Source organism: Anopheles funestus, chromosome 2RL, assembly GCF_943734845.2.
Source record: "Anopheles funestus chromosome 2RL, idAnoFuneDA-416_04, whole genome shotgun sequence".
In the NCBI taxonomy this organism is placed as follows: domain Eukaryota; kingdom Metazoa; phylum Arthropoda; class Insecta; order Diptera; family Culicidae; genus Anopheles; species Anopheles funestus.
In genome coordinates, this window is record NC_064598.1 from 3,897,913 (window position 1) to 3,922,790 (window position 24,878).

The following is a 24,878-nucleotide window of genomic DNA, read 5'->3' on the forward strand; positions in this document are numbered from 1 at the left end:
GAAAGGCACGAGTACCCTCGTGACTTCGGCAACAACCGCATTCGCGAGCGAAACACGTTTTCGGCTGGACGTGCGTGAGCAGTGCGTTCACAGTGAAGGTCGTACTAGTGGCCTATAATAACATCATCCCCAGGTGGGGACCCCCGTTCCATTGTGAGCCTGTGTTATCCAGCTGGGCTCTACCAACCGTACAGAGGCAGAGGCAAAACGTGTCCTTTCGTTGTATCGTTTCGATGTGCAGGCATTTGGCTTGTAGTGCAAAGTGTAGAGAGTGCTGAGCCTTATTACGCCTAGATTACGCCACACTACGAATCATCGCGATTCCTCTCGAGTATACCGTGCGGGTGTGCGTAAATGCGTGGTGGAATGTTTATTTGCTAAGTGTATTAGCGTTGCGTAGCAAGGTGAAGCGTATTTGCTGGTAGAGAGAATATTGTTAACCGATTACGGTCGAAACAAGATGCAACTGCTTACGGTGGCGTAGCAAAAGTGAAGAGGTCATAGTGCAAAAGTATGTCACCCAGAGTGTGAAGATAGGCCACTCTGGGCTTGAGCGTGAGAGCGTGTGAAGCGTGCATTGGGCCGTTTGACAAGTGCAACCCGGAACAGAATCCCCGGGAACGCACACCAGCACGTGTGTTCAATCAGAAGACGACAAGCTAACGAAGTCATTACTAACGGTAAGATTGTTCATCATTTGTCAAGTAAACAGCTGCTATAAGGGTAGGCCGGCGCTTATCATGGCAAGTTCTGTTGTTTGAATTTTGTTCTCTTGTGTGGTGAATCAAGAGCCAAGGGCAAATCTGATAGTGAGGCTTATCGTTAAAGCACAGTAGAGTGTTCAATATAATTTATGTACTTATAATTAATAGCATTTATTGCTAAGCTCGTGTACAAATAATTACATTTTTCCCCTTTTGAAGATATTACAACCATAAATAATGGTATCAATGTAACGAAACGCTTTATTCTTCTCACGTATCTAGAGTAGATTGAATATTGATGATATTGAATCATAATCGATTCACGGTTAGAACCCACTTCTGAAATGTGTACAAACACCCATTCCAATAATATATGAGCAGTTTGCAACAACAAAAAATGATAAACTGTACTGAAATAGACTATCTTTAACATTATCGAATTTGTGATTAAAGTTAACAGTTCCTTTCCCCTTGCTGATAACTTTTAATTCCTGTGATAAAGATTAGGCAAAAAAACACCTGATAAATGGTGCACAGAACCAACTGGCAGTATTTGTGAAAGAAATTTAAACTTTCTGGATTTTTCTGTTAAAATGATTTGATTGACTAACAAAAAAAAAATAAAGAGATTCTAATTAACGACATTTTTTATTGGAACGATGTCAATCGATGACGTTTCGTTTGACCTTTACATTCACCTGAGGAATGTATTTTTTTCGGATGTAATATTGGTTAATTAATAAAATCGTTTAATCTTCGAGCTCATTTGCTTCATAAAAACGACTATATTAGCACGTTCCGTGAGAATGTGTCGTAAGTTAGTTAGTGCTATTTTCTCAAAATACAATTCATGACTAAAATGACTCGATTCGCTCGGTTTGTTACCACCGGAAGAAACACTGCCCTGCCCTCAAGGCTAGTTGATTTCTTAAGTCTTAAGCATTTACGGTATCGTTTGTTAGAAATATTTCTTTTGCTTGAAATACGTAGTAATTGAAATAGGAATCTTCCTATCAAAGTGTGGTTGATATATGATTTGCAAACATTTTGGGCATATGGAATATTTCTAGTTGCCTTTGATACTGAGTATTTTGATTCTTGAGTGGCTTTTGTCATTGAGCAAACTCATCTGCATTGGTAGAAAACCCACAACATAAGTTATTGTAGTTGATGAGCGTAGACGAAAAAGGTTTACGCAAGAGAATTCTGCAAACGGGTGAACTGCTCACGAGCAAATTAATTGGAATTTGGGTGATTCTGTACAGCGCGTAACACAACTACATATATGGATACCTATTTTTGGCGATTTACTTAAGATATTGAAGAGGTAGATAACTCTACGTAATTGAATTTTTTTTTTCATATTTTTCGGACCATTGCATGCTTGAGTTATTGCAATTCTTGAGAGTCTTATTAAATAATGAATTTGAAATTCACCGAAAATCACAAAACACTATTATAAATAAAACTTAGTTAATCACATTTGAAACTTTAATACCACTTTGTAATAATAATTAATGAAAATGATCCGTATGTAATTTTAATCATTCATATGAAAATATCGAAACATCGAAAACATCGAAATTTAAGAACATAATGTTCCCGTTAGAATTAGAGAAATACCCCAAAAACGAAATTGTAGTTTCGTGTGTCGGCACTGTTGACCTTTGACGCTTTGGTCGTATAAATTCCGTGGCTCAGAAGCAGAGGTGCGTGTGTGAGAGCTTGGCATATATTTTACCTAACATTAGCTACCATTGTGGATGATCAAGTTTTTGGTGAGTGGAATCTCATGGGATAAAGTGTTCTGACACGTGATAAGTGTATTCCCATTTGTTATCTGTCGTGAAGGTTATCATAATTGTTTTATCAACACGCTGTTGCAAGTGAACTGATAAATTATTTCAATTGTTTATATTGTTTTATACGTAATTATTATATTCTTAACTATTCCAATATTTTTTTGCTTTACTTTTTTGAAATATTTCTATCTTAAGTTATACAATTTAAATAATCAAATAATGTTGTTACTTCAAGACACATTTATAGTTAACTTTCCAGTTTATATAGGTTTATTTTAACTTTAGTTATGAAGGAAGTTTATTAAACAGTTCAACTCAACTTACTTTGTTGTTGAACCGTGTGTTGAACGATGCTTCTGAATGAACCAATTTTCCCCAAAAGCGATGATGCTTTGTATCAAGAAAAGCTGCTTTCGCTGAATGAATTTCCTTCATTGTGCTCGGGAACATTATTTCTCCGGGATAGAAAGGAAAGAAGAATGTTGTCTTGATGATGACATTGAAATGTGCCATGTCCCGGTTTCCCAAGCGCATACGGTTTTAACGAAACATCAACACCGGCATCCAGAACGACAGGTTGACACAAAGTTTCTGTCGTCTCAAAAAAGCACTGACGGTGACGAGGGCTAATAATTTGCGATTGGTTGTTTTTGTTGTCCGGAAATTGTATTGTCCATTTGAGCGACTTCTTACCGGTGTGTGAATAATGAAGGCTCGGAACTAATTTGAAGAGGCGTTAGCATCGCCGGAAAACCTGTTCGAAAGTTCCCAACACGTGGACATGGCATCAAGGACGCAATCGGCAATACGGGAGAGAGTCCATGGAATTGGTTAGAGAACCAGTTTCAGCTTATTATTATTGCGTGTGTATTGTCCGATTCGTATCAAAATTCTCAAAGATTCTAAGCCTTAACATATGGACGAAAGGAAATTTATTTCATAAAGAAACTGAAGCTTTTTGGGGAAAGTCCACAAAAAACCTGAACAGGTAGAAGTAATTTGTGAAGATGTGAACACCACTATCAGCATGAAGCCGGGTCAAGTTCACTGTGTGTTCCACGATGACATCATACATCTCCATCCCTCGAAGTCTGATGCTGCTGATGCATTTCGCTACTCCACGGCTGGTGAGCAAGTGCAGAAGAACGCGAATTGTTACACCATGGCGATCACACGAACACAACCAAAAGTCACCCCATGGGAAGGTCAGCAGCAGCTGGAATTGTTAGGAGAACACGGACTGACACGATGACGGTTCGATGGAGTGTTCCCAGGCGAAGAAGTAGACATGCGAAGGTTGTTGCGTATTATTACTGTAGCTACGAAGATGTGCTGAGGCCTTCTGGAACGGAACAGAAGGATGTCTTGTAAGATGACATAATGCAACAAAATATCGTCAAAAAGTCGCAACACAATCGATTAAAATCCGAAGAGAATCCGGATATGTCGTATTGGAAACTCATTTGGTTGTATGCGTGTCCATTTGGTGCGTGCCCCAAAGATTTGAGGGGGATGCTTTGGAGGAGGTAGCTTTACGGACATAAAACGTGCTGACATTGGTACGAAATATGAGTTTGATGGGGACCGCCGCCACCAGTCACAAAAAGGTGGTCCAAGTTAGTGGTTGCGTCGTCGCAACTTTGCGAGATTCGTCTGTGGAACTGTAGTAAAATTTAAACTGTTTACAGCTGTGGCTGGGACGGGTGTATCAGCGGATACCCTGGTGGCCATCTAATTCGTTTTGTTACACTTCGTTGTTTCGTGAATGTTTAATGTGTTTGATGGTTGAAGTTGAAGTTGAATCGGTCCTTGTGATGTTCTGTTGCATATCCTGAATTGTTTTGCTTTGGAGCTTGGGACAACAGACCGAACATACTTCGCTAGTATAGAGCGAACGGTGAAACGTCAAGAATGTGAGAACTCATCAACAATTCGGCAGCAAAGTGAAGGTTTTGAAGTGGAAACGTTACCGACGATATTCGGTGTAGAATGTGTACAATGTTGTAGTTAAGTTAGATCCAAATTTGGTTGTATTGTGAACGTTCGCAGTTCGGCTAACGAAGGTCAAACGAAGAAGCCATAAATGACTGAGATCGGAATGGGAAGGGTTAAGGGAGTGATGCATGTTGTGATTAGTGTTGGATCAAGAGCGAAAGAGGTACCTCAATCGCTCCGCTCAACTTATTGTGCGCGCTCCCGCACAGCCCACGGGATAAAGAGGTAGCTCCGTACGGAGCGCTACACACAGGAGCGATTGTGCGATGCGCTCCCATTTGAAAATTTCATAAGGCCATTTCATAGCCTTACCTTTTTTTGAGCAATTGAGCAAAATTTATAAATGTGATATATTTTAATGCGAGTTTGTTGCAATAAGTTTCTTTTCACTCAAATAATGCTTTAAAATAAAAAAAGAATAAAAAATCAGAAAAAAATTTTAAAAAAAATTTCAACTCGAAAATTTCATAAGGCTTACCCCTTACGATTTTTTTGGGAAATTTAGCAAAAAAAATTAAATTGATTTATTTTAATGCCAATTGGTTGCAATGAGTTACTTTTCACTCAAATAATGTTTTAAATAAAAAAGAGTGAAAAATAATGAAAAAATCAAAAAATTCAAAACAATGAAAATTTATTAAGGCTCATTTTTGCACCAAGTTTTGCCTATAATTCGGTCGGTATTCAACGGATCTCCAGTCTTTAATCTGTGGTCGATAGATGGCACCAATGGCTACAATTGAGCAATTTATCAAAATTTTAAAATTTGTTTTATTTTAATGCGAAATTGTTGCACTAAGTTTCTTTTCACTCAAATAATGCTTTAAATTAAAAAAAGAATAAAAAATCAGATAAAAAATTAAAAAAAATTCAACTCGAAAATTTCATAAGGCTTACCCCTTGCCATTTTTTTGAACATTTTAGCAAAATTTAAAAAATTGTTTTATTTTAATGCGAAATTGTTGTACTAAGTTTCTTTTCACTGAAATAATGCTTAAAATTTAAAAAAAAGAATAAAAAACAAAAAATAAATAAAAAAATTCAAAAAAATTGAAAATTTTCTAAGGCTATAGCTATCGCTCCGGTCATCTTATTGTGCGCGCTCCCGCACAGCCCACGGGAAAAAGAGGTAGCTGTATCGCAGGAATCGCTCCTTCGTGCAGCGCTCCTTGTGGTGCGAAACTTCGCTCCTGGGAGCGCATCGCACAATCGCTCCTGTGTGCAGCGCTCCGTGTGGAGCTACCACAAGTGCACCACACACTTTAGAGAGCGAGAGCGGTGCGCTCCGCTCTTGCAAAAGAGCTACTTGACCCAACACTAGTTGTGATCTCATCGGACTCCTTCAGATCTAGTGCAAGTTGATTAATAAAAAAATGTTAAGTCATTTTCGTAGCACAACCTGTCTTGATGAAAGAGATTTAGACAAAATGAGGATTTTAAGGGTTTTTGGAAAATGATAACATGGTACAAAGTCGATGATTGTATATTGCTGGTGATTCATTCTATGTCATCAATATATCCATTGTAAAATCGACAAACTGCATGATAAGCTATAACCAACCGGCAGTTTTAGCGTGACCCTATCACTGATAATGACGCTGTTGTTACTTCAGGTGTGCTCCAACGATACAGTAGAATGGTTGTTACTTTAGTAGAGTACAAACCGAACCAAATGGCTGGAGCAGTAGCGTGTAAAAATGTTTTAAATATTTATTAATATGTCTATCGAATTTGTGATCGACTTCATTGTATCAGCTATGAAATTTATAGTTCGCATCAGAAAGGATTTCCTTCTGTATACCTTTGCCTAGTGTAATAAAAACTCATTCGTTTGGTATAATGTAGGCCACGCTAATGTTTATTGAGGAAAATGTTAACTGTTTCGATTCAACTATCACGCTCTAAATCGTTCCTTTACTGGCATTCATTAGGCATTTCAAATTACTTTCGTTCGTTCGATTTGTAGTAATTGTTGGAAATGTTTACGTTTCCACCGGTCGACAAAACATAGCGATCAATACAAGAAAAGTGTCGCCAACAAGAAGGTGTACATGTGCAGTGTGTATGTGTCCTTTCTTTCACTCTCTCTCTCTCTCTATTTGTTGGTGAAAAATCGATTAGATTCCAGCCAGACAAGCAGCATGGCGCCATCCAGACAGAGAACAAAACCGGGACGAGGATGGGGAAACACGGCAAATTGTCTGCCGGATGAGAATTTGTTACTTTTTTTTCCACAAACCACAAGATTAAGTATTGTTTGCTGGTGTACGAAAAGCACCCATTGCTACCGGTGGCTATATGCTGCTAAACCAACAGATTAGTGACAGGTGCCGGTAGTACAAGTGCTCCTTGGAAGTGTTTGTCTGAGCCTGATAATAGAGCGGTACAGTTTGTGGGCTGTGCGGTTGACTGAGAGCTTTGAAAATGATTTATGTTTTCGAGATTATCAAATTGTTTACATAGATGTTCGTCATCTGTTTTTGGTGGAATGAAGTACATCGTGGAGTATTGGGCAATTAATGGCAATCAATGAAGGATCGACCGGTTGTATACACCGACGAATTAGTAGACTTTGTGATGCGAATTGCATACTTTTAGGCTTTCGTTGTGTTTTTACTGTAGTTTATTTTGAACAACATATATTTTCAATTCGCAACCGATCGTCGCTCATGTCCGTGAAATGATCTTACGCCAATCGTTGCGCCCAAAATAATAACACAATTAATCATGTACGATTCGCTAGAGTGAGCGTGTTTGCGATGATTGAAATCTTTAGTATTATGTGTCTCGAGGAATCACAGAACACTTCCGTCACCTTCTAATAGCGCTAATTACGCTCTGTGTATGTATTTTTTTTGTTTACGTCCAAATCTGTGACACACCCGGTACTGCGAATTGGTCCAACGAGTTGCTTTCCCCTTGCAACGAGTGTTCTCCGTTCATAACTTGCCATAACTCGAGAAAATGGGGTTTCGGGCCATGGTGCAGAGGCAGATTCTGGTCATGGTTTATTTTTAGCGAGCACGATCAGCGCAACTGCAGCTCGCACATGGGGTGTTTGTACAGACCTTGTACGATATTCGTACAGAACATAGTTATCCGTTGAGTGTTTTGCCCTGCGGGAGTGCTTTTTTAGATGGAGTGGATGATATAGCGATACACGGGGCGTTATGCATTCTCCTGTTTCGGCTAGTTCGATCGAAACAATTGATCGTAATGTGTCCGAATAAAGCATAAGAAACAAATTATTTAACATTACACCCATCCACCGTACGCTTTCAGCCGGAACGATACCACACATCCGTTGTTGGAGCGTTCCGCAAACCTCAGAATGTACAGGAATTTTATTCAAAAGAAAGAATTGAATTCAATCATACAATGTTCTTTTATGTTCAATGTTTAAGTTGATTCTAATGATGTTTTAAAGAAGATATCAGTTAAATTTACTACAAAACTGCTGGAATATTTATTTCTACATTTTTACCCCATGCCGGTACCAGAAGGGTTAAGACGTTCGTGCACCGTAAACACATGGTTCTGCCACCCGGTTTCCTCGTGCATGGTCAGCTTAAAATGTAATGTGTATGCTCGGAAGCAGGAGATCCTCCATTCGTTTGCTGGTTTTGTGAGTATGCGTATAGCATGCCGCCTCGGTGAAGTCATCCGCAACGTGATGTTGTTTTCATTTCGTTGCGCGAACAGGCAGAATAATCATTCGCAATATCATTCGCGCCCGTATATGCGAATGGGAACCGTGTTGTCGTGAAGCTCACCAACACCATGTCTAGTGGGTTCAATGGTGTTTGTCGCTTGCTTGCGAGCAGTAACGATCATCGTCGATCGTTGTTTGCCGGTTGTCGGTCTAAGATCATCATTTCTTTGCGTGCGTGCGACCAGCGTGTGTAGGGAACGTTCGTGCTAAAGGTGGCCAAGTTTTCGTACGCTGCAACATTTTCGAGGTTATCGCAAAACGGTACCAAAATCCGGGAACTGGCTAGTTAATTTTGGTACACCGCTTTGGCATTTGTCGCGTTTTTCTTTAATCGAAACCGGATTGGTGGGTGGATCGTTATTTTGGAAAGCGAAAAAAAAATACAAGTGTATTTTTCTGTTCTACTGCAACGTCATATTGATTTTGTTTATTTTTTGTGTAAAATAGAAAATACGTCGAAAATAAACTTTGTGCAAGTTGGACCTGTGTAGTGTAAAAAAAAACTCTGTATAATAAGTTATAGCAACAAGTTATAAACATCAATTTGAAGTGACATTTTTTGGAAACGCTGGCGGTGTTAGACTGTGTTGAGGTCACAGAGCAGCAACAAAATGAGGTTTGTTTAATAGCGCCATGTATCGTTAGAGACACTGCCAGAATTCTGATTCATAATAAAAATCGTAGAAAGGAGATCTCATGATTTTCTGTGAGATCCGACGTATATGAGGTGTTGAGGTCATAAAAGTGACATCAGTAAATAAATAGAAAATATTTTTTATAATGGATGAGCTATATAGTTTAGAATATTTTAAAGTAAATTTTAAATACGTTTCAATTTCATACATTTCATGTTTGAACTGTATAGATCATTCCTCTGTTAATATTCCACTTTCATGGATGAAAGTCCCAGAACTATTTTCCCATGACAAACAGAAGGCTTAGTTCATCACTCATAATAACTGCAGAGTGTGTGCTGGAGGAAAAAGGTTGTAAATTTAATTATCAACACGTTCTTCCAAGTGCCACATTCTCATTTTATGATGTCAGCCTGTTCAACATCTTCAGCCTTATACTAATGTTCAACCAACCTTCGTTTTGTCTCTCTCTCTCTCCCGCTTTTACCCATCTAGTGACTCACCCGCCGACCAACATCAATCACCGGATTCACCTTCCAGCAGCGAGGTTGACAGTCTGCTGCAGCAATCGGACGAAACCGAAACCGTCATGACCGGCGCAAGCAAGGAATTGAGCCCGGAAAAGCAATCCGCACCGCCGGATGCGTCCGAGGTGGCAAAAACCAAGGACGATAGCATCATGTCGCTGCTGTATTCGTTCGCCAAAAAGGTGGTTACGGTCGGTATCATCTACTTCGTCGGCTACATGGGATGGTCGGTGGCGTGGCTCATCACACCCGTCATCCTATCGGTGGCGCGCGAATCCTGGCGCAAAACGAATGACACACGGCGCAGCGTAGCGAAGGCATCGGCACTCGCGAACGATAAGGACGTCATCCTGGCCCGTCTGCATGATCTGCCGGCATGGGTAAGTGTGATCCGCCTTACCGTCCCGGCGGGAGCGGTCGTAAAGTCGGTTCTGCGTTCGTTCGTTTACGCGATTAGCCGGAGTAGAGTAACGGAAGCCGGTAAGGATTCGGTAGATATTGTTGCCGCCTCCACCAGATAGTATTACACAATCACGAATGTTGGTTTGTGTTGTCGTCCGGGTGGGACTATATTTTGCCGGCTTTGTGACAGCTGGATAGGATAGGTTGATTGTGATGATCATGATAAATCCTAACCAAGCGAAAAAACAAAGCATGACACGCGAGAAAGCGTGCGGTTGATGGGTTTTGCTTGATTTAGCCGTACAGCAAGGTGTTTGAATGAGCTTTCTGCTATGCAAGTGGACATGAATCACACACACGGTGTGATATCATGAATCAGTGATGCTTAATCTATCATTAAATAGAAAAGTTTGAGAGGAAATGAGAAAAGCGCCTAGAGAGCAAAGATGATTCATCTGCGCCTAAATGTATGCAATGTTTAAATCAAACATTCTTTATTTGGAATTTTGTACTCTTCTTTTTGACTGAAAACAAAAAAACATTGCCTATGGACATCCAGATGAAATCACTGTACAAAAAACTGGTAGAAAATGGGTCATCATTTATAATGGCGCCGGCTAGCTCATTAATAATAAAATGACGCATTTCAGTAATGGCATCATCAACCTGCGGCCAAACAGGGCAAACCGGTACGGAAACGTATCTAAAACATTCATGACCGTTGGAAGAGCGAAAATTAACGTTTCTGGTACTCTGGTTAGGTAGGAAGAAACATTCATTGCATACCGCTTGTAACTAGTTTGCTTGATAAGTGCATTTATAACTTTCTGCTTCACACTTACGCATGTGCGAGCTTTCGTACAGCGAGTGCTGTCGTTTGATTAATTTCGTTTGCCGGCTCAAGAATTTTTTTTTGTGGTAAATGTTACATTTTCTTTTGAAAAAAAAATCACTATAAATCTTGATCCTCTTATTCTTGTGCCAGCGTTTATTTTTAAAAAGCAAGATCATTACCAGGGTAAGTGCCCCCGCCGGATGTAAATGTTTTGTTTGACAACAATACCCACGTTCGGTACTTGAGGGGAAAATCGTACACTGTACGCTGCTCTCTTACTGTAGGAGTAAAATACGATCAAGATGAGGTGTGCTATCGTCAGCACAATGTGAGCTGGTGTTGTGCGTGGGACAAGCGTACGGTAAGGTACGACGTTGAATCTTTAATGCCCGTGAACTTATCGCTTGCGGCGCGCTTGTTGGATGAAAAGGTTATACCAGGTGTGTCTTAATTATCTAAAACCTAAAGAAGGTAAACAAACACGTCTTCGGTGACGAACGCCCGAGCACGGGTTTGAACGAGCGATCGGGTTGGTTCCTTACGCTGAAAATTTGTGTGCTACACACAAGTACTCCACCGTGTGTAATTTTCTCTGTCAAATAATGCAAGCGTTAATTATTCATAAGGTTTTTTTTTGCATTTTTTGTTGTGTAAAGATCTATTTAGTATTTACAGTGAGTATTTTAATAAACTACTTTGCTGCTTCCACATCATCCAGGGTTTTTACTATCATTTCTGGAATTTGAAAGGAAGATTCTTTTGAGCCTTATTAACTCACATGCATGCTGCCGATGTCTTGATACAGAAACACGGGTAGCATTTTAAATTAACCTTAACTTACTGTAAACGTACACAATGATTACGATGTGAGTAAGCGATATCGTGGAATATTACGCTGGCTGTAATTTGTACCAATTTTACTGCCGGCAAGCGATACGAGGAATATCATATCACATGAAATTATCAAAATCAGCAAGCTGTACAAAAAAAAAGTACATCAACGATCTCGAATTAAATTCGCTTTCGCAGCTATTTTTTACCATCCACTTTGGTGCTGTGAAGGATGCTGCTCCAATTACTGCCTACTGACTGGTACTCTTGATATACGAAAATGTTGCTCATTCCTTACAGTACCTTGTTTGGCTTACTAAAGCACTTAACACTATACTAAGGAATTGGGGTAAAGAATACAACAATAACTTGACTCTTGAAATTAGGTCTACATCATTAGCATATGATGAGGGCGTTTTTTTTTGCAACGTGTACTATGCCATCGGGCATGTCTGTCTGTGGGTGGAACGATGATTTCGATGTATGCAAAGTATGCTTAAATTTGGGTCTATATTGCTTTCGTTCGCATTTTCCAGCGAATAAGCTACAAGAGTGTACTTGTGCACATGTACCGGGGACAGAAGCATGAGTCGTTATCGATCAATAACATGGGTAGGAAGGTGTACGGCGACGATTTTCCCTGAAATGATTCCCACGTGCGATACTAAACGATCTGTAGCGTTGTGTTTTGGGTGTAAAAAAGAACCTCTACCGTACCTTCCATGTACACAGCGTGAAGTGTTATTTTGATGGTTTTAAACCATGGCTGGCGTTTGGTACCTAATGCAACGGGACGCATGTACTTTTGGGCGATGGTGACTGTTTGCTTTGCGGGTGAAAAAAGAAAACAGAGCCTCACTCACCTAACGCTGGTGGTAATCGTTTTCCACTCGACTGGTGCCGGTAAGTGGTGTTATCCTGCCTTTCCGTATATTCACCGCGTCCGTTCGTGGACCGGACGTTTAGTGACTGCGGACTGCGGATAGTTAGTTCGCGCGTTTCATGCTACCAGCTCATGATTTGCGTTGCACTTCAAACGATGATCAAAGGATGTTGGATAGCAGGTGGTAGAATAATTGCAATTGGAGAAGCTTTTTCCGCAAGGTTACCTTTTTGATTTCTTTTTTTTGGGTGAGAAATAAGAGTCGTGTAAATGCAGTAGAATGTATCTCTCTGATTAAGATTCATCGTACACTGTTTATCTTTATTTGAACTACACGAATTCACGCTTATGGATAATTGAATCCAGCAGCGATGGATTTAAGCAAGGGAAGCTTTTTTGCTAATTGAAAAAAAAGCTTTTTTCTCTAAGAAATGAAGAATATTTACGACATCAATGATATCTATCTTGAAATCAGTAAATAAAATTAAATGATATAGGTATGTTTGGAATTTGTGATGAGCAATAGTGTGATGACAAAGTTGGTATTTTGTGATGAGTATTTGAATTTGACCACATTAATTTTTTTATTTGTAAAAAAACAAACAAATAAGGGAAAAAAATATTTGTTTTACGACGATAATAAAACTTTGTATACTTTTATTTCTTTTTTCTCTTTTTCCCATTAGGTCTTCTTTCCCGACGTGGAACGTTGCGAATGGCTCAACAGGGTAAATATTGACCAAAGTTTCCACTCGGCGGCGGTGTTCCACCCAGCGTCGATGACTAATGTAATTTGATTTCTTTTTCTTGTGATAACTTCTGTTGGCGGCACAGATCCTGAAGCAAGTCTGGCCAAATGCAAACTTTTATGCGAAAAATCTCATCAAGGAATCGATTGAACCGAACATCCAACAGGCCATGGCAGCTTACAAGCTAAATGGATTCAAATTTGACCGTATGATCCTGGGAACGATTGTGAGTGTTTTTTGATTGCGGTTTTGCTGTTGTATTTTCATTGCTCTCCGGAGGAGAACTGAGCTCTAAACATACATAATTCCATGTTATAATTATATCGTTATTGTCTGTTGTTTTACTTTTGCCATCCGTACAGCCCCCACGGATCGGTGGTGTCAAGGTGTACGATAAGAATGTGTCGCGCAATGAAATCATTATGGACCTGGATCTGTTCTATGCTGGCGACTGCGATATTAGCTTCGCGCTCAGCGGGCTCCGGGGTGGCATCAAAGACTTCCAAATACACGGCACGGTGCGCGTGATAATGAAGCCACTAATTTCCCAGATGCCTCTCATCGGTGGGTTGCAGATATTCTTCCTCAACAATCCGAACATCGACTTCAACCTGGTTGGGGTGGTCGATCTGCTCGATATGCCCGGGTTGAGTGACATTTTGCGAAAGATTATCGTCGAGCAGGTGGCCGCCATCATGGTGCTGCCGAACAAACTGCCCATCGTGCTGAGCGACGGTGTGCCGGCCTTGTCGCTGAAGATGCCGGAACCTGAGGTAAGATTCGTGCGCCCAGGGTAATTAGTTGCCTATTTCTTCATGGTAAGTTTTATGATGTGTATTAGCCGGTTGATGAATCACGCAATTTGTGGGGATGCGGGCGTTCTCGCCCTGTGGTGAAGTGATTTTAATATATCACTCGAAATTTGACCCTTGCGAATGAGAATAACAATGAATAATGGTTTGTAATTTGATACGTAAAAAATTCTATCAACTAAAGCTGGTAGATATATCTTAATCTTTTATAGAACTTATATTTTAATTTTGAACTCAATTGAATAATTTCTAAATAAGTAACATGGAATTTTTTTCATGATTTCTTTCTTCGCGAATGTAAAGTTTAAATGAATGAGAGAATTGTGATACACTGATGTAAAGTCCAAAAATTTTATGTTATCCTCTTATCATAGGTTAATAGCGCACGAATGCTAAAAAGATCGTTAATTTCATTTACTTCCACTTCTATTCCTTTCGCTACTGGTATTCTTCAGGGCGTACTTAGAATTCACGTCGTTGAGGCTAAGGACCTGATGAAAAAGGACATCAGCGTGCTGGGCAAGGGAAAATCGGACCCGTACGCCATCATTTCCGTCGGTGCACAACAATTCCGCACGCAAACCATCGACAACACGGTCAACCCGAAGTGGGACTACTGGTGCGAGGTAAGTGGTCACATCGAGCGAACACCTTAGCGGAATGGTTCAACCGCCGGCCAACCGCCGGTGTCGTTCCGAATGTGCGTGCTTGGGGTTGTTTGTTTTGTAGAAAAGTTCGGCAACGCGAGTAACGGGTCGGGAACGCAGGCCGGGTTTGTATAGATGGTCTGTGGCAGAAGTGAAAGGCCAGTAGAGACGTGATGTGCTCTGGTAGACTTTCCCACGGATCTTCGTTAAGTATAGACGTGTCGTCGCAAATCCGTCGCCGCTGCGTTCTGCCAGTACATCTATTTGGCGTACATGTACTTACGGTCGTATACGGTGCACAGTTATTTATGCTAAAATCAGCAGTAGCGCTATCTGCTTGCTCCGCCGGCAAAATGGTTGACGCGACAGGTGTCCATCGGGCGGACACTCGGTTGATGTAGTCTTGGGACCAATTTGTTCACCAAACTTTCAGCGCAAATCCAATTAACACGTCAACCTGATTTTCACGTTTGGAGATCGTTTGTTTGGTTTTGCTGTACAGTGCACGTATTGTGTTCTTTTGTTTTAATCGCGTCTTGTCCATCGAAGGGTGTGTTCTTATTTGCATGAATCACTGTATTAATGTTACAAATAAAAACTTCAATTAATGTCCTTTATCCTGTGATGGACATTAACCGTCCTCAAGATGCTCGTTTGTGGAGCGCCGTTTGCATGATCAAGTGTTGTAAAATATGTTTTGTGGTGTCACACCCAAGTCACCCCCATGATGAACTAACAAGTCATTTATAAGGTAATATTGCTATACTGATTGCATTGCTTAGGGCGTGTTGTGTGCTGAATTGTAAATTTTGTATGAAACACAGCTTTGAAATTAGTAAAGTATGCAGTACACAGAACAAAGCGCCTAAAGTTATGCAATTCGTATGACAAAAGAGTCTTCTAAGTACACAATTTACAACTTGGTTGCTTTCTTTTATTAATGTTCCCAATGAGGAATGTCGGTAATAACAAAAACAGTGGCATAATAATATTGAGCCACGACATTGTACATATCTCAACATGGAAGATCGTTATAGCCCTTCGATCATCTTTAAATAGGCACAGTAGTTAGGACTTCAACTGCAAAGCACATTCGTATATTTAGAATCATCTTGCAGGAATGTTTTCCATTCTTTGCCTTCTTTACCAAGCTGCCAACTGCCGTGCATGAGTAGTGTAGAGCACTGTACATTATTTAACCTTACTGCCACAGACCGCATTGATACTCTGTGTCTATGACGTTCAGTCACTAAATTGACTCATAATTAATCTTTGCAACATTGTGTTCCAACTGTATGATAATTGCTTCACGGTAAACTACTTTCCTGATGTTCTTGTTTTGTTTATTAAATATTTTTCCACCTTCATGCGTGCGTGCGTATGGGTGGCGTTTTGTAAGCCACGCAACTATTCTCACGAACTTACATGCTGCTTTATGCTGCTGATATCGTGCTTCCAGCAGTGTTTGATCCCGGCCATGTTAGCCGTGACATTGGCTTTTGCTTATCGGAAACACTCGACCGACATACCGACAGGACAGGTGATGGACGGGAGTTGTTTTTTCCTTTCTTTCTTCCAATCTTCTTTGCACATTGTTTGGGACGTTGTGCAGTCACTGAAAAATAAAACAAATTGTTCTAAAACCCAAAAATCCATGTCACTGCATGGGAAGCACCGTTTTTTTGGATCCCTTGAGCATCGTTATGGTCGTGATAAAAGCGACCTGTCCAGTACAGAGCTCTAGAAATAGTTAAAGCTCATTAAAATTCAAAATGTAGGAATTTACAGAGCATTGTACTTACTGGCACAGTCTGTGGGGAGAATTTTGTAGGTAAGGTACTTGTTCTGCCTTTCTATATGCGCTGTTTTCCATCAGCATCGTTTAAATTTCCTTCTGCAAACAATGCAAGAACTTTCCCCAAACATATACACAACCGCACAAGAATCAGTCAACGAATGGTGCATTCTGCGTGTGAATTTCAATAAAGACTCTCCCAAACATATTCCACCGATACATTGAACCTTTACAAACGCTCATTCCAAATCACTACGACCAACAACCTTCCCCATACCTGCAGGCCTTTATCCACGCGGAAAGTGGTCAAGCTCTTCAGGTCGTGATCAACGATGAGGACGCCGGCGAAGATGAACTGTTGGGAAGGTGAGCCAATTCGTTATACGTTCTTAGTTTTCCTTTCCGTTTCTATGATTTCCCATGAATTCTGGTGGTTTTGTTTAACATTTGGTAAAGGTTTTTCTTTTGTTATTGTTTTCTTTTTGTTTCTTCTTAATTGGTTACACCCATCGTACTGGGAGGTTATGGTTTGGGTTTTTTATTTGTTTCCTTTTCATTTCTTTTCTTTGTTTACTAACATCACATTTTATATTTTACATGTTCAGTCTCGTGTAATCACTTGTTTTACTTAAACCGTACTAACGTTATGGAGTAATTTGTATGAGTTTGGCTCTATGTTGTATGTATAATTATGATTAATCGCATACTTGTGTTAGTGTATAATTTCTCTACTAAAACCACATAAGTACCAACAATTCACTAAACAGTTGCAGTTTTTTTAAATTGCTTTCGTACTTTCTTCTCTATGTTGTTTTCGTTAAGCCCCATCTATTAATGCATTTCGTTCAATTCCGTTAGTGTTCGAGTGCGTTCTAAGTAAAATGGCATCCTACGTAAGGAATGCGCGCCTTGCTCATCGCCTTGCTTGCCATTATGGTGTAGTAGTTCATGTTCGTTTACGTGATGTTGCTCCGTTATATTGCTAGCTGTCGTTATTCTGCTTTTTTGGTACAAATGCAGACGTTGTCGTGGAAGAGATACACATTTGTTCGTTGTTCGTACTGTTGATTGATTGACTGCCATAATGCTTCGTACTGCCTGTTTAGCAATAACTGTGCCATTGTAAAGCGGCACTCATTCCTCCCGAAGCCATCGATTATACACCAAATATTGTAAACCATTAAGAGCATCTCCCTGTGTACTCAATGCCTTTAAGTGTTAAAAAGGAAAATAGCCGAGAAAAAGAAGGGTATAATTTGGGAAGGTTACACAAGAACGGCACAACAACATGGTAAACCCCGAACACTAATAAAAGTCTAATTTTCTAGGCTGAAGTCAATGCCATACTCAGGCAAGAGATAGAACTCAACCTGTGGGATTGGGATCCGGGTTTCCCCGGGGTACAGAACGACGATTTCCTTGGCAGGTGGTGATGATGTTATTTTCTGTAGTTTTTGCTTCTGTTTTTCGTTTGGTTTTACGTTTTCTTACGTTTGTTCACATTTCCTGTTTCTATCCTGTGTCTGTGCGCGGTTTATTTTTTCGTTTTGTTTGTTCTCTATACATGTTTGACCGGGTTCATCCCTTTCATAAAACGTGTATGTAAGGCGTTTGTCCAGTGCTTGGTTTGCCGTGCGTGCCAATGTCTGCTGCTCCCATTAGTCTAACGTTGTACAGATGTAAGATCAGGCAACTGGCAAATTAATTGAAATGTTTTGAAAATTTCACCAGACCACCGACAATCACAATCATCGTTAAAGCTTACATTATTGAAGACGTTTGCTCATAAGTCTGTTAGCTATAGCTTTCATCCATTATCAGCTGATATGTGTGATGCACCTTGTGGGTTTTGACTGTAAATATCTATACCTACATGCACTACAGCCCATTGAATGCACCGTTTGATTAGATTGTTCAAGCATCGTCTGCATTATTTGTGGTGCAGAAATCTTGAACAGAAACGAGTTCTATTTTACACCGGATGTCATTCAACAGTGTGCCAATTTTATCTGTATTATAAATACACAAAAAAGCTTACATTTTTTACACACACCGAGCACACACTTTATCCAAATGCTGTCACAAACAAAAGTGGGCAGAAAAATAGATCACTGTCTCTTGTGCCGATATATTATTTTCGTCCAATATTAGCGGATACTAATCGAACGATCCTGTTCCTCCACTAACAGCACTAACGAAATAATGTTCTTTCTTTTCTCGTTCTTCTCTGTCTATTTTTTCACCCAATATTTTGCGCTTCTCGTTGCTCGTTTGTGCGTGCGTGTCGTGTCGTATGCGCATTTTTCATCTTTCCGGCTGCTACTGCAAAAAAAACGACCAATCGAATTCCATCAATCGTACAAACAAACTAACCCACTGTCGACTATCAAATCGCGTTACCGATCGTGGTGTGTCGAATGATCCGTTGTCCTGCGATCCTTTCGCAAAACCTCCCATCTAATCTACATCCGATATCCGACATCTCGTTAACCGACGCTAACCGACTCATCCGTAACAAACAAATAAATAACAAAAAAACCATCATCAACGTTAAACGACCAACCGACAATCCCGTGTTGACAGGCCTGTGTTGACGTAACGCATCAAACGTTGATTGGCATAAAGTTATTCGACTGGGATCGAACCGGTGACCACGACCCACTAGGAAGGTTCGGAAAGCAATTCAAACATTTTCGCAAGCAATACAATCATTTCTCCTATCGGCTATATCGCTACACATCTCTATCTCTACATCTTTGTATCTACTGTAACACCTAATGTCTCCATCTGTTACTCTAGCGGGCCCGCGCTCTGTTCATCTTTCGCTCGTTTCTTTGCTCTGTTTGTCGTATCATCGCTTGGTTATCTGCTCGCTTTCACTATAGTTTCAATTGTTTCATGTTGTTCTTAGTGTTTCAATGTTTCAAAACTTCATACCGATTCGTGAAGCAATCACAAAACATTCATCAATTCATGTTACAGAAATGTTTTTCTTTTTAATTTCTTTTTCGTTTTATTACTTATTCCACTTTTTTCCATGTTTTTACAAACATTCCTAAATCTTCTTCATCATTCGATTATTTTTCATTTGTTTATTAATTCTCTACATTACATCCTCAAAATTGCTTTTTCTTTTTTCCTCAAAGCAAAGTTCTTTTGTTGCATCTTAATGTGCTTATAGTTTGCGTTATTGCAACAAATTTGCTTGCGTTTTTTTGTTGGTAACGAATCAAGAAAAATCAAAATTAGTGCTTGCATGTCTTTTGCATTAATTATTTTGTTTTGTTTTATGGCTGGGTTGATACAATCTTTTTACAGTTTAAACTTACTAACGTATCTCTGACATATCTAACCAAACTTTGATACATTTACTCATTAAACCTGTCATGTACTACGTTTTGCATGCTTACGGCTTATCAGTTGTATAATTAAATAGCTTCATGTTATATTGTGAATGATATGTAATTGTTATTTTCTCCAATGTTTTCCAACGGTTACGTCGCAATGGACACAGAGCTACTGTGGAAATCAGCAGCGTTACCAAGAACGGTGAAATCGATACGGTGGGTACTACAGGGTTGTCAAACTCAGTTGAGCTTTTAACTAACTGCTGTGTTGTCTTTTACAGTGGTTGACATTGGAACAGGCCAAGCATGGACTTGTGCATCTTCGCATGACATGGTTCAAATTGAGCTCCGATAAGGCTGATCTGAGGCAAGCTCTGGAAGAAACGCAACACCTGCGAGTGACATCAATGAGCACCGCTCTGCTCACTGTTTTCATTGATTCGGCTAAGAACTTACCGGTAAGCAAAAAGGACATTCTATGGCGATCTTTAGGACATTAATTTAACCTGTTCCCTTTTGAATCGTTCCCTTGTAGCAAGCGCGTCAACAATCACAACCGGACCCGTACTTGGTCCTTTCGGTGGGCAAAAAGAACGAACAGACCTCGGTACAGATGCGCACGGATGCGCCAGTTTGGGAGCAAGGTTTTACCTTCCTGGTGGGCAATCCGGACAATGATACGCTCCAGCTGAAGGTGATCGATCAGAAGACGGGCAACACGATCGGTTCGCTCACCTACATTCTGAGCGCACTGATGGAGAAGAAAAATCTCGAGATCATGTCGCAACCGTTTCAGCTGCAAAAGTCGGGCCCCGAATCGAAGATTGTTATGTCGCTGTCGTTGCGCGTACTGAAGCGCTACCGGGAGCAGGATGCAGTGGCCACCACTCCGGACAAGGCGCCCTCGTCCGAGGCAGACAGTGTCTTATCACGTACGAGCTCCATCCGTACGGCAACATCCCACGGTTCGCAATCGGCTGGCGGTCTGCAACAGCAGCAATCGCTGACCGATTCGAATGCAGCGGAAGCGGCCGCCTTATCCCACCAGGGAAGCATCCGGAAGCAGGACTCGCGCAAATCAACCACTTCGGCCATTATGGAGCAGATGTCGATCCAGGAGGAACCGTTCGTCGTGTCGACGCTGAACACGGTCATGATGGCTACGCCACCCCGTAGTCCGAATCTCAGCGACGGCGGTACGGAGCTGCTACGTCGCAGTCCGAGCACCACGTCCTCGGCCGGATCGGCTGGACTGGGACGGATTCAGCTGACGGTCGCGTTCAGCGTGCAACGGCAGCGGTTGCTGGTGATCGTGCACAAGATTAGCAATATACCGCTCAAAGATCCTAGCAACATTCCGGATCCGTACGTGAAGCTGTATCTGTTGCCGGGCCGCTCGAAGGAATCGAAACGCAAGACGAATGTGGTGAAGGATAACTGCGATCCCGTGTTTGACACCACGTTCGAGTACATCATCTCCAATGCGGAGCTGGTCAACTCGGAACTGGAGGTGACAGTGTGCACACAGAAGGGATTCTTCGGCAGTCCAGTTATTGGCATGGTAGGTAGATATAAAAGGATCGATTTGTAAGAAGAATTAATATCTTTTCAATTTTTAAACACCTTTAGCAAAAGCTCACTCTCAACGATCCGGATATTTCGAGTGGACAAGGCATCAAAGCTTGGTACGATCTGCTGCCGGAGTCGAAATTCGAGTAAATCCTGCCCATCTGCAGCACACAAGCGCAAGAGGAAGGTGCATTTTATTGTGATGCTGCTTAGCGGAACTATTTGTTAGGGATTAGCGTGTTGTTGCACATTGAGCATTTTATTGAGCACATGAAACAAACAAAAAAAACACGAAAAACATGTTTGTATTAAAGCAACGCCCATGAATTGAGGATGATGGAAAGATATTTTGTAGCAAAACAAACGATCAACGTGATGCCAGTGAAGGGGACAGATAAAGCGAATCAGTTGTGTCGTTTTTTTGTGTTTGTTAAATGTTTTATATATACAGCTTACTTTAACGGAGCAGCAGAACATTGTTTTGCACAGATTTTTATTAGAGTACAGAGTTGTAAAACGGAGATAGCAGCATTCTGCTAAAAGCAAAACATAAATGTTGGATACAATAATTCTGTCGTAGTTTACGAATTTCACAACGAGTTTAGCGTACGTAGGATGGAAACTAATACAGCAGCACCTTTGAATTGATTATACTTGAAAGATCGAGTTTGAGAAACTTTAGCATGCGCTTATGGTTGGAAATTCTTGGTAGTGCGTAACGGATGTGGTCGCTAGATATGATGAAGCTTAGCGTAACCGTTTCTTGTATTTAATCAGCCGCGATGAGATAGCACGATGTTTGCTAAACTTCAATTACTACTTCTTCCACTTTCATGTAAAAAAAATCATCACAATCTTTCAATCCATTTGCTAGAAGTAGACGTGCATAGTTGAAGTTATAGCATAGCTTGCTTCAAACGGGACTCCATCTGCCATTTGCCGGGAAACCCGAACGAAAGTTGTCTCCAAAATGTGTCAATTATCAGCCCTCACTGCTTCGGCCAGAGGTGGTGGGTATCGTAGAGGAAAAAGTAGATACTGTTTGTACAAGAGTACTGGCACAAGCCGGGCGTCTTGTTGCTAACTGCGGGAACAGAGCACATTACCGGGAGGTGTTGCATCACCCGGATCACCGGAATCGAACGAATGCAAGAAACCGAGAGTATTGAGTTGTTTGCTTCATCGCATGATAAACGTGTCCGGTGTGTAAATACTACTTTGTGACGATACACAGCACACCTTAGTAAAAGCACATGCACATTACCAGCAGAATAAATACGCATCCATCCGTACTTGATCCGAATACCGTTTTGTCGTACGATCGCGACAACAAGAGAGAATAAAAAAAAGTGAAAAAGAATAAATCCGTACAAATAGTAATGTGTACACACATCGGTAAAGCCAACATCTAAATCAATATAGCAGTAATTTACCACAGAGCTTATAGATTTATAGCGAGAGCTACAGCTTACGAAACTACGCCACTGTCCACGATCATGCATTTGTCTTTTCGAACCAACCGATGTGCACCCAGCATTCTTCAGCTTTTGATAAAAAAAATCTTCTATATAACGACGTTTTTTAAACTACACTCAAACATTTACAATCACGCACGGCGCGTTCGTTCGAGTAGAATACGAGTGAGAAAAAGGAAGCCTTTTAAAAGCCAACATTCAACAAGTTTGTCTCATAATTTGCACGTAACTTACATCGATGCACGTTTGCTTGTATTATGCATAAAATTTTAGAATTTTAGAAACAACATCATTCGAAAGGTTCAAAGTGTGCGTAAGAGAACGATTCAGAACATGTGCTGCGAGTAATTTAAAAACAAAAAAAAACACATTATTAGGAGCTGAAGGTTGTAAGCCGCTTTCTTGAGGAGATAATAAAGCCTTCGTCTAGTGTAAATCTCGCTTCACCGCATGCTGAAGATACATCATGTTTGATGGAATAATAAAGTATAAGTTAAACATTTTCCTTACATTCGGATTCGGTACGATTCAATATTTTACCCAACGTTACTCAACAGGTTTATTGACCCTCACCCTTTTTGTTGGTTCGGGTAGCTTAACGCTTAGCGTGAAACTTAGTAAACTTGATGGAAAAGCTTGCGTTGAGGGTTTTCGTTTCTATTTCCGTACCATCCCTTAAATGGTAGTAAAATATTCAAATGCATTAATTTGTATTCATCCCAAGCGTTTCCAAGTGAAACAAGGGACCGGAGTTGCCATCGTTATACGATCATCTAAATGCTGGAGCCCACAAACAGAGGGGAGGCCATTGTGGGTCTTATTGTTACCAACAAAAGTTTACTATCATTCGTAAGAATTTTTTTTCAGTTTTAGCAATTTGTTTTAAATTTTTAAAATGGTTTGAAAAAGCTTTTATTTGCAATGAAAAAGCGAATGTTTTTTGAATGAAATTCGTATGGAAATGATTTACAGTGTAGAAGAAGGTCTTTCGCTGGTGCTTCATGTGCACTAACACACTCGCACACAGCTGCTGTACGCATGGCCAAACAAAGAACCACGCCGTGCGTTTCGAACGAACAAAACAACAACCATGTGCTCGCGGGAATGGAGACCAAACACTCACCCTGACACCCGGGGAGGGAGGGGGGCGGTTTGAGAAAGGGGATTGATTTATTTGCAGCATAACTATGCTGCCAGCAGCATACTGTTTGCGTTACACGAGGGGTTCGCGTTATGTGCGTGACATGCGCCTCTCCCAGCCACCGACGGAACGACATGGCTTGGCGTGTTATCGATTTTTTGTTCACCCCTATCCAGCGCATCATGTTGGCGCTTTGTTTGTAAACATGCGAACCCCGAGACCACATTTGGACGCCACGTGGGGACGCATGCTGGTGACACTTTTTGGCGTTTTGTTTTTCGGCTGTTCAATATTTTTTTTCGGAAGTAAGGAGCGCCTTTTTCTTTCCCCGACAAAAAGGACAAAGCATAATTTTAATCTGGGAAAGCAAAATTGTTCCAAACCATGTTCGGTGTCTTTGTTTTTGTTTACATGCGCTCGCGCGTTTTCGAGAATGTTTTACACACGCGTAGCGAAGGAAATTTGCTGATTTATGCAGTGTGTGTGCGCGCATGCGCTCCACGTTTGTTTTATGTAAAAAGGGTGGCTTTTGGTTTTGTGTGTGTGCGTGTGTGTGTTTCGTTCACCATCTTTCCTTCCTCACCATACAATTGTCTTATTTTGTTGAACAACATTTAGCACATAAAACGATATTCGTTCGTTCACGTTGAATGATTTGTATGAGCGTGTGTACGTGTATATATTTATTCAAGAACTACCCTGTGCATCATTTCAACCCCCCCGAATTATTGGAATTTGTTGTTCCCTTTCTCTGTTACGCTTAGTGCAGGCTGCGCTCTCGCTCTCGATTTCATTTGCTCTCCTTCATCCTTTTCTTTGCCGTTACCGTTCTTACCGTTCTTCCATCGATTGTATTGCGGTATGCGAATAAGCACTAAATTGTAAACATGATTTTCGCTCTCATTCTTCCCTCTCTCGCGCTCTCTTTCCCTCGCTTGGGGTGAATTAAACGTATACACGGCGAACCATAGCAATATGGCGTTAGAAAGTGCGAGCATGTGTGCGTGTGTTGTGCTT

General features: G+C 40.8%; 1 protein-coding gene across 10 annotated transcripts; it reads left to right on the forward strand.

Moving 5' to 3' along the window:
* Positions 1–26: 26 nt before the first annotated feature.
* On the forward strand, positions 27–23,229 carry LOC125761602 (extended synaptotagmin-2). 10 transcript variants are annotated; one of them, XM_049422895.1, is made up of 12 exons: positions 4,112–4,169; positions 8,661–8,829; positions 9,344–9,755; positions 13,013–13,054; positions 13,161–13,301; positions 13,438–13,848; positions 14,343–14,513; positions 17,658–17,755; positions 19,844–19,892; positions 19,958–20,134; positions 20,212–21,237; positions 21,306–23,229. In XM_049422895.1, the coding sequence occupies exons 2-12, from the start codon at positions 8,825–8,827 to the stop codon at positions 21,393–21,395; spliced, it is 2,622 nt and encodes an 873-aa protein (XP_049278852.1). In that variant the 5' UTR covers positions 4,112–4,169; positions 8,661–8,824; the 3' UTR covers positions 21,396–23,229. The 10 variants fall into 10 exon arrangements, with proteins under 10 accessions (XP_049278855.1, XP_049278852.1, XP_049278851.1 ...); XM_049422894.1 differs by having other exon boundaries at positions 4,130–4,229; XM_049422889.1 differs by lacking the exon at positions 4,112–4,169 and adding an exon at positions 8,241–8,558.
* The last annotated feature ends 1,649 nt before the right edge of the window (positions 23,230–24,878 follow it).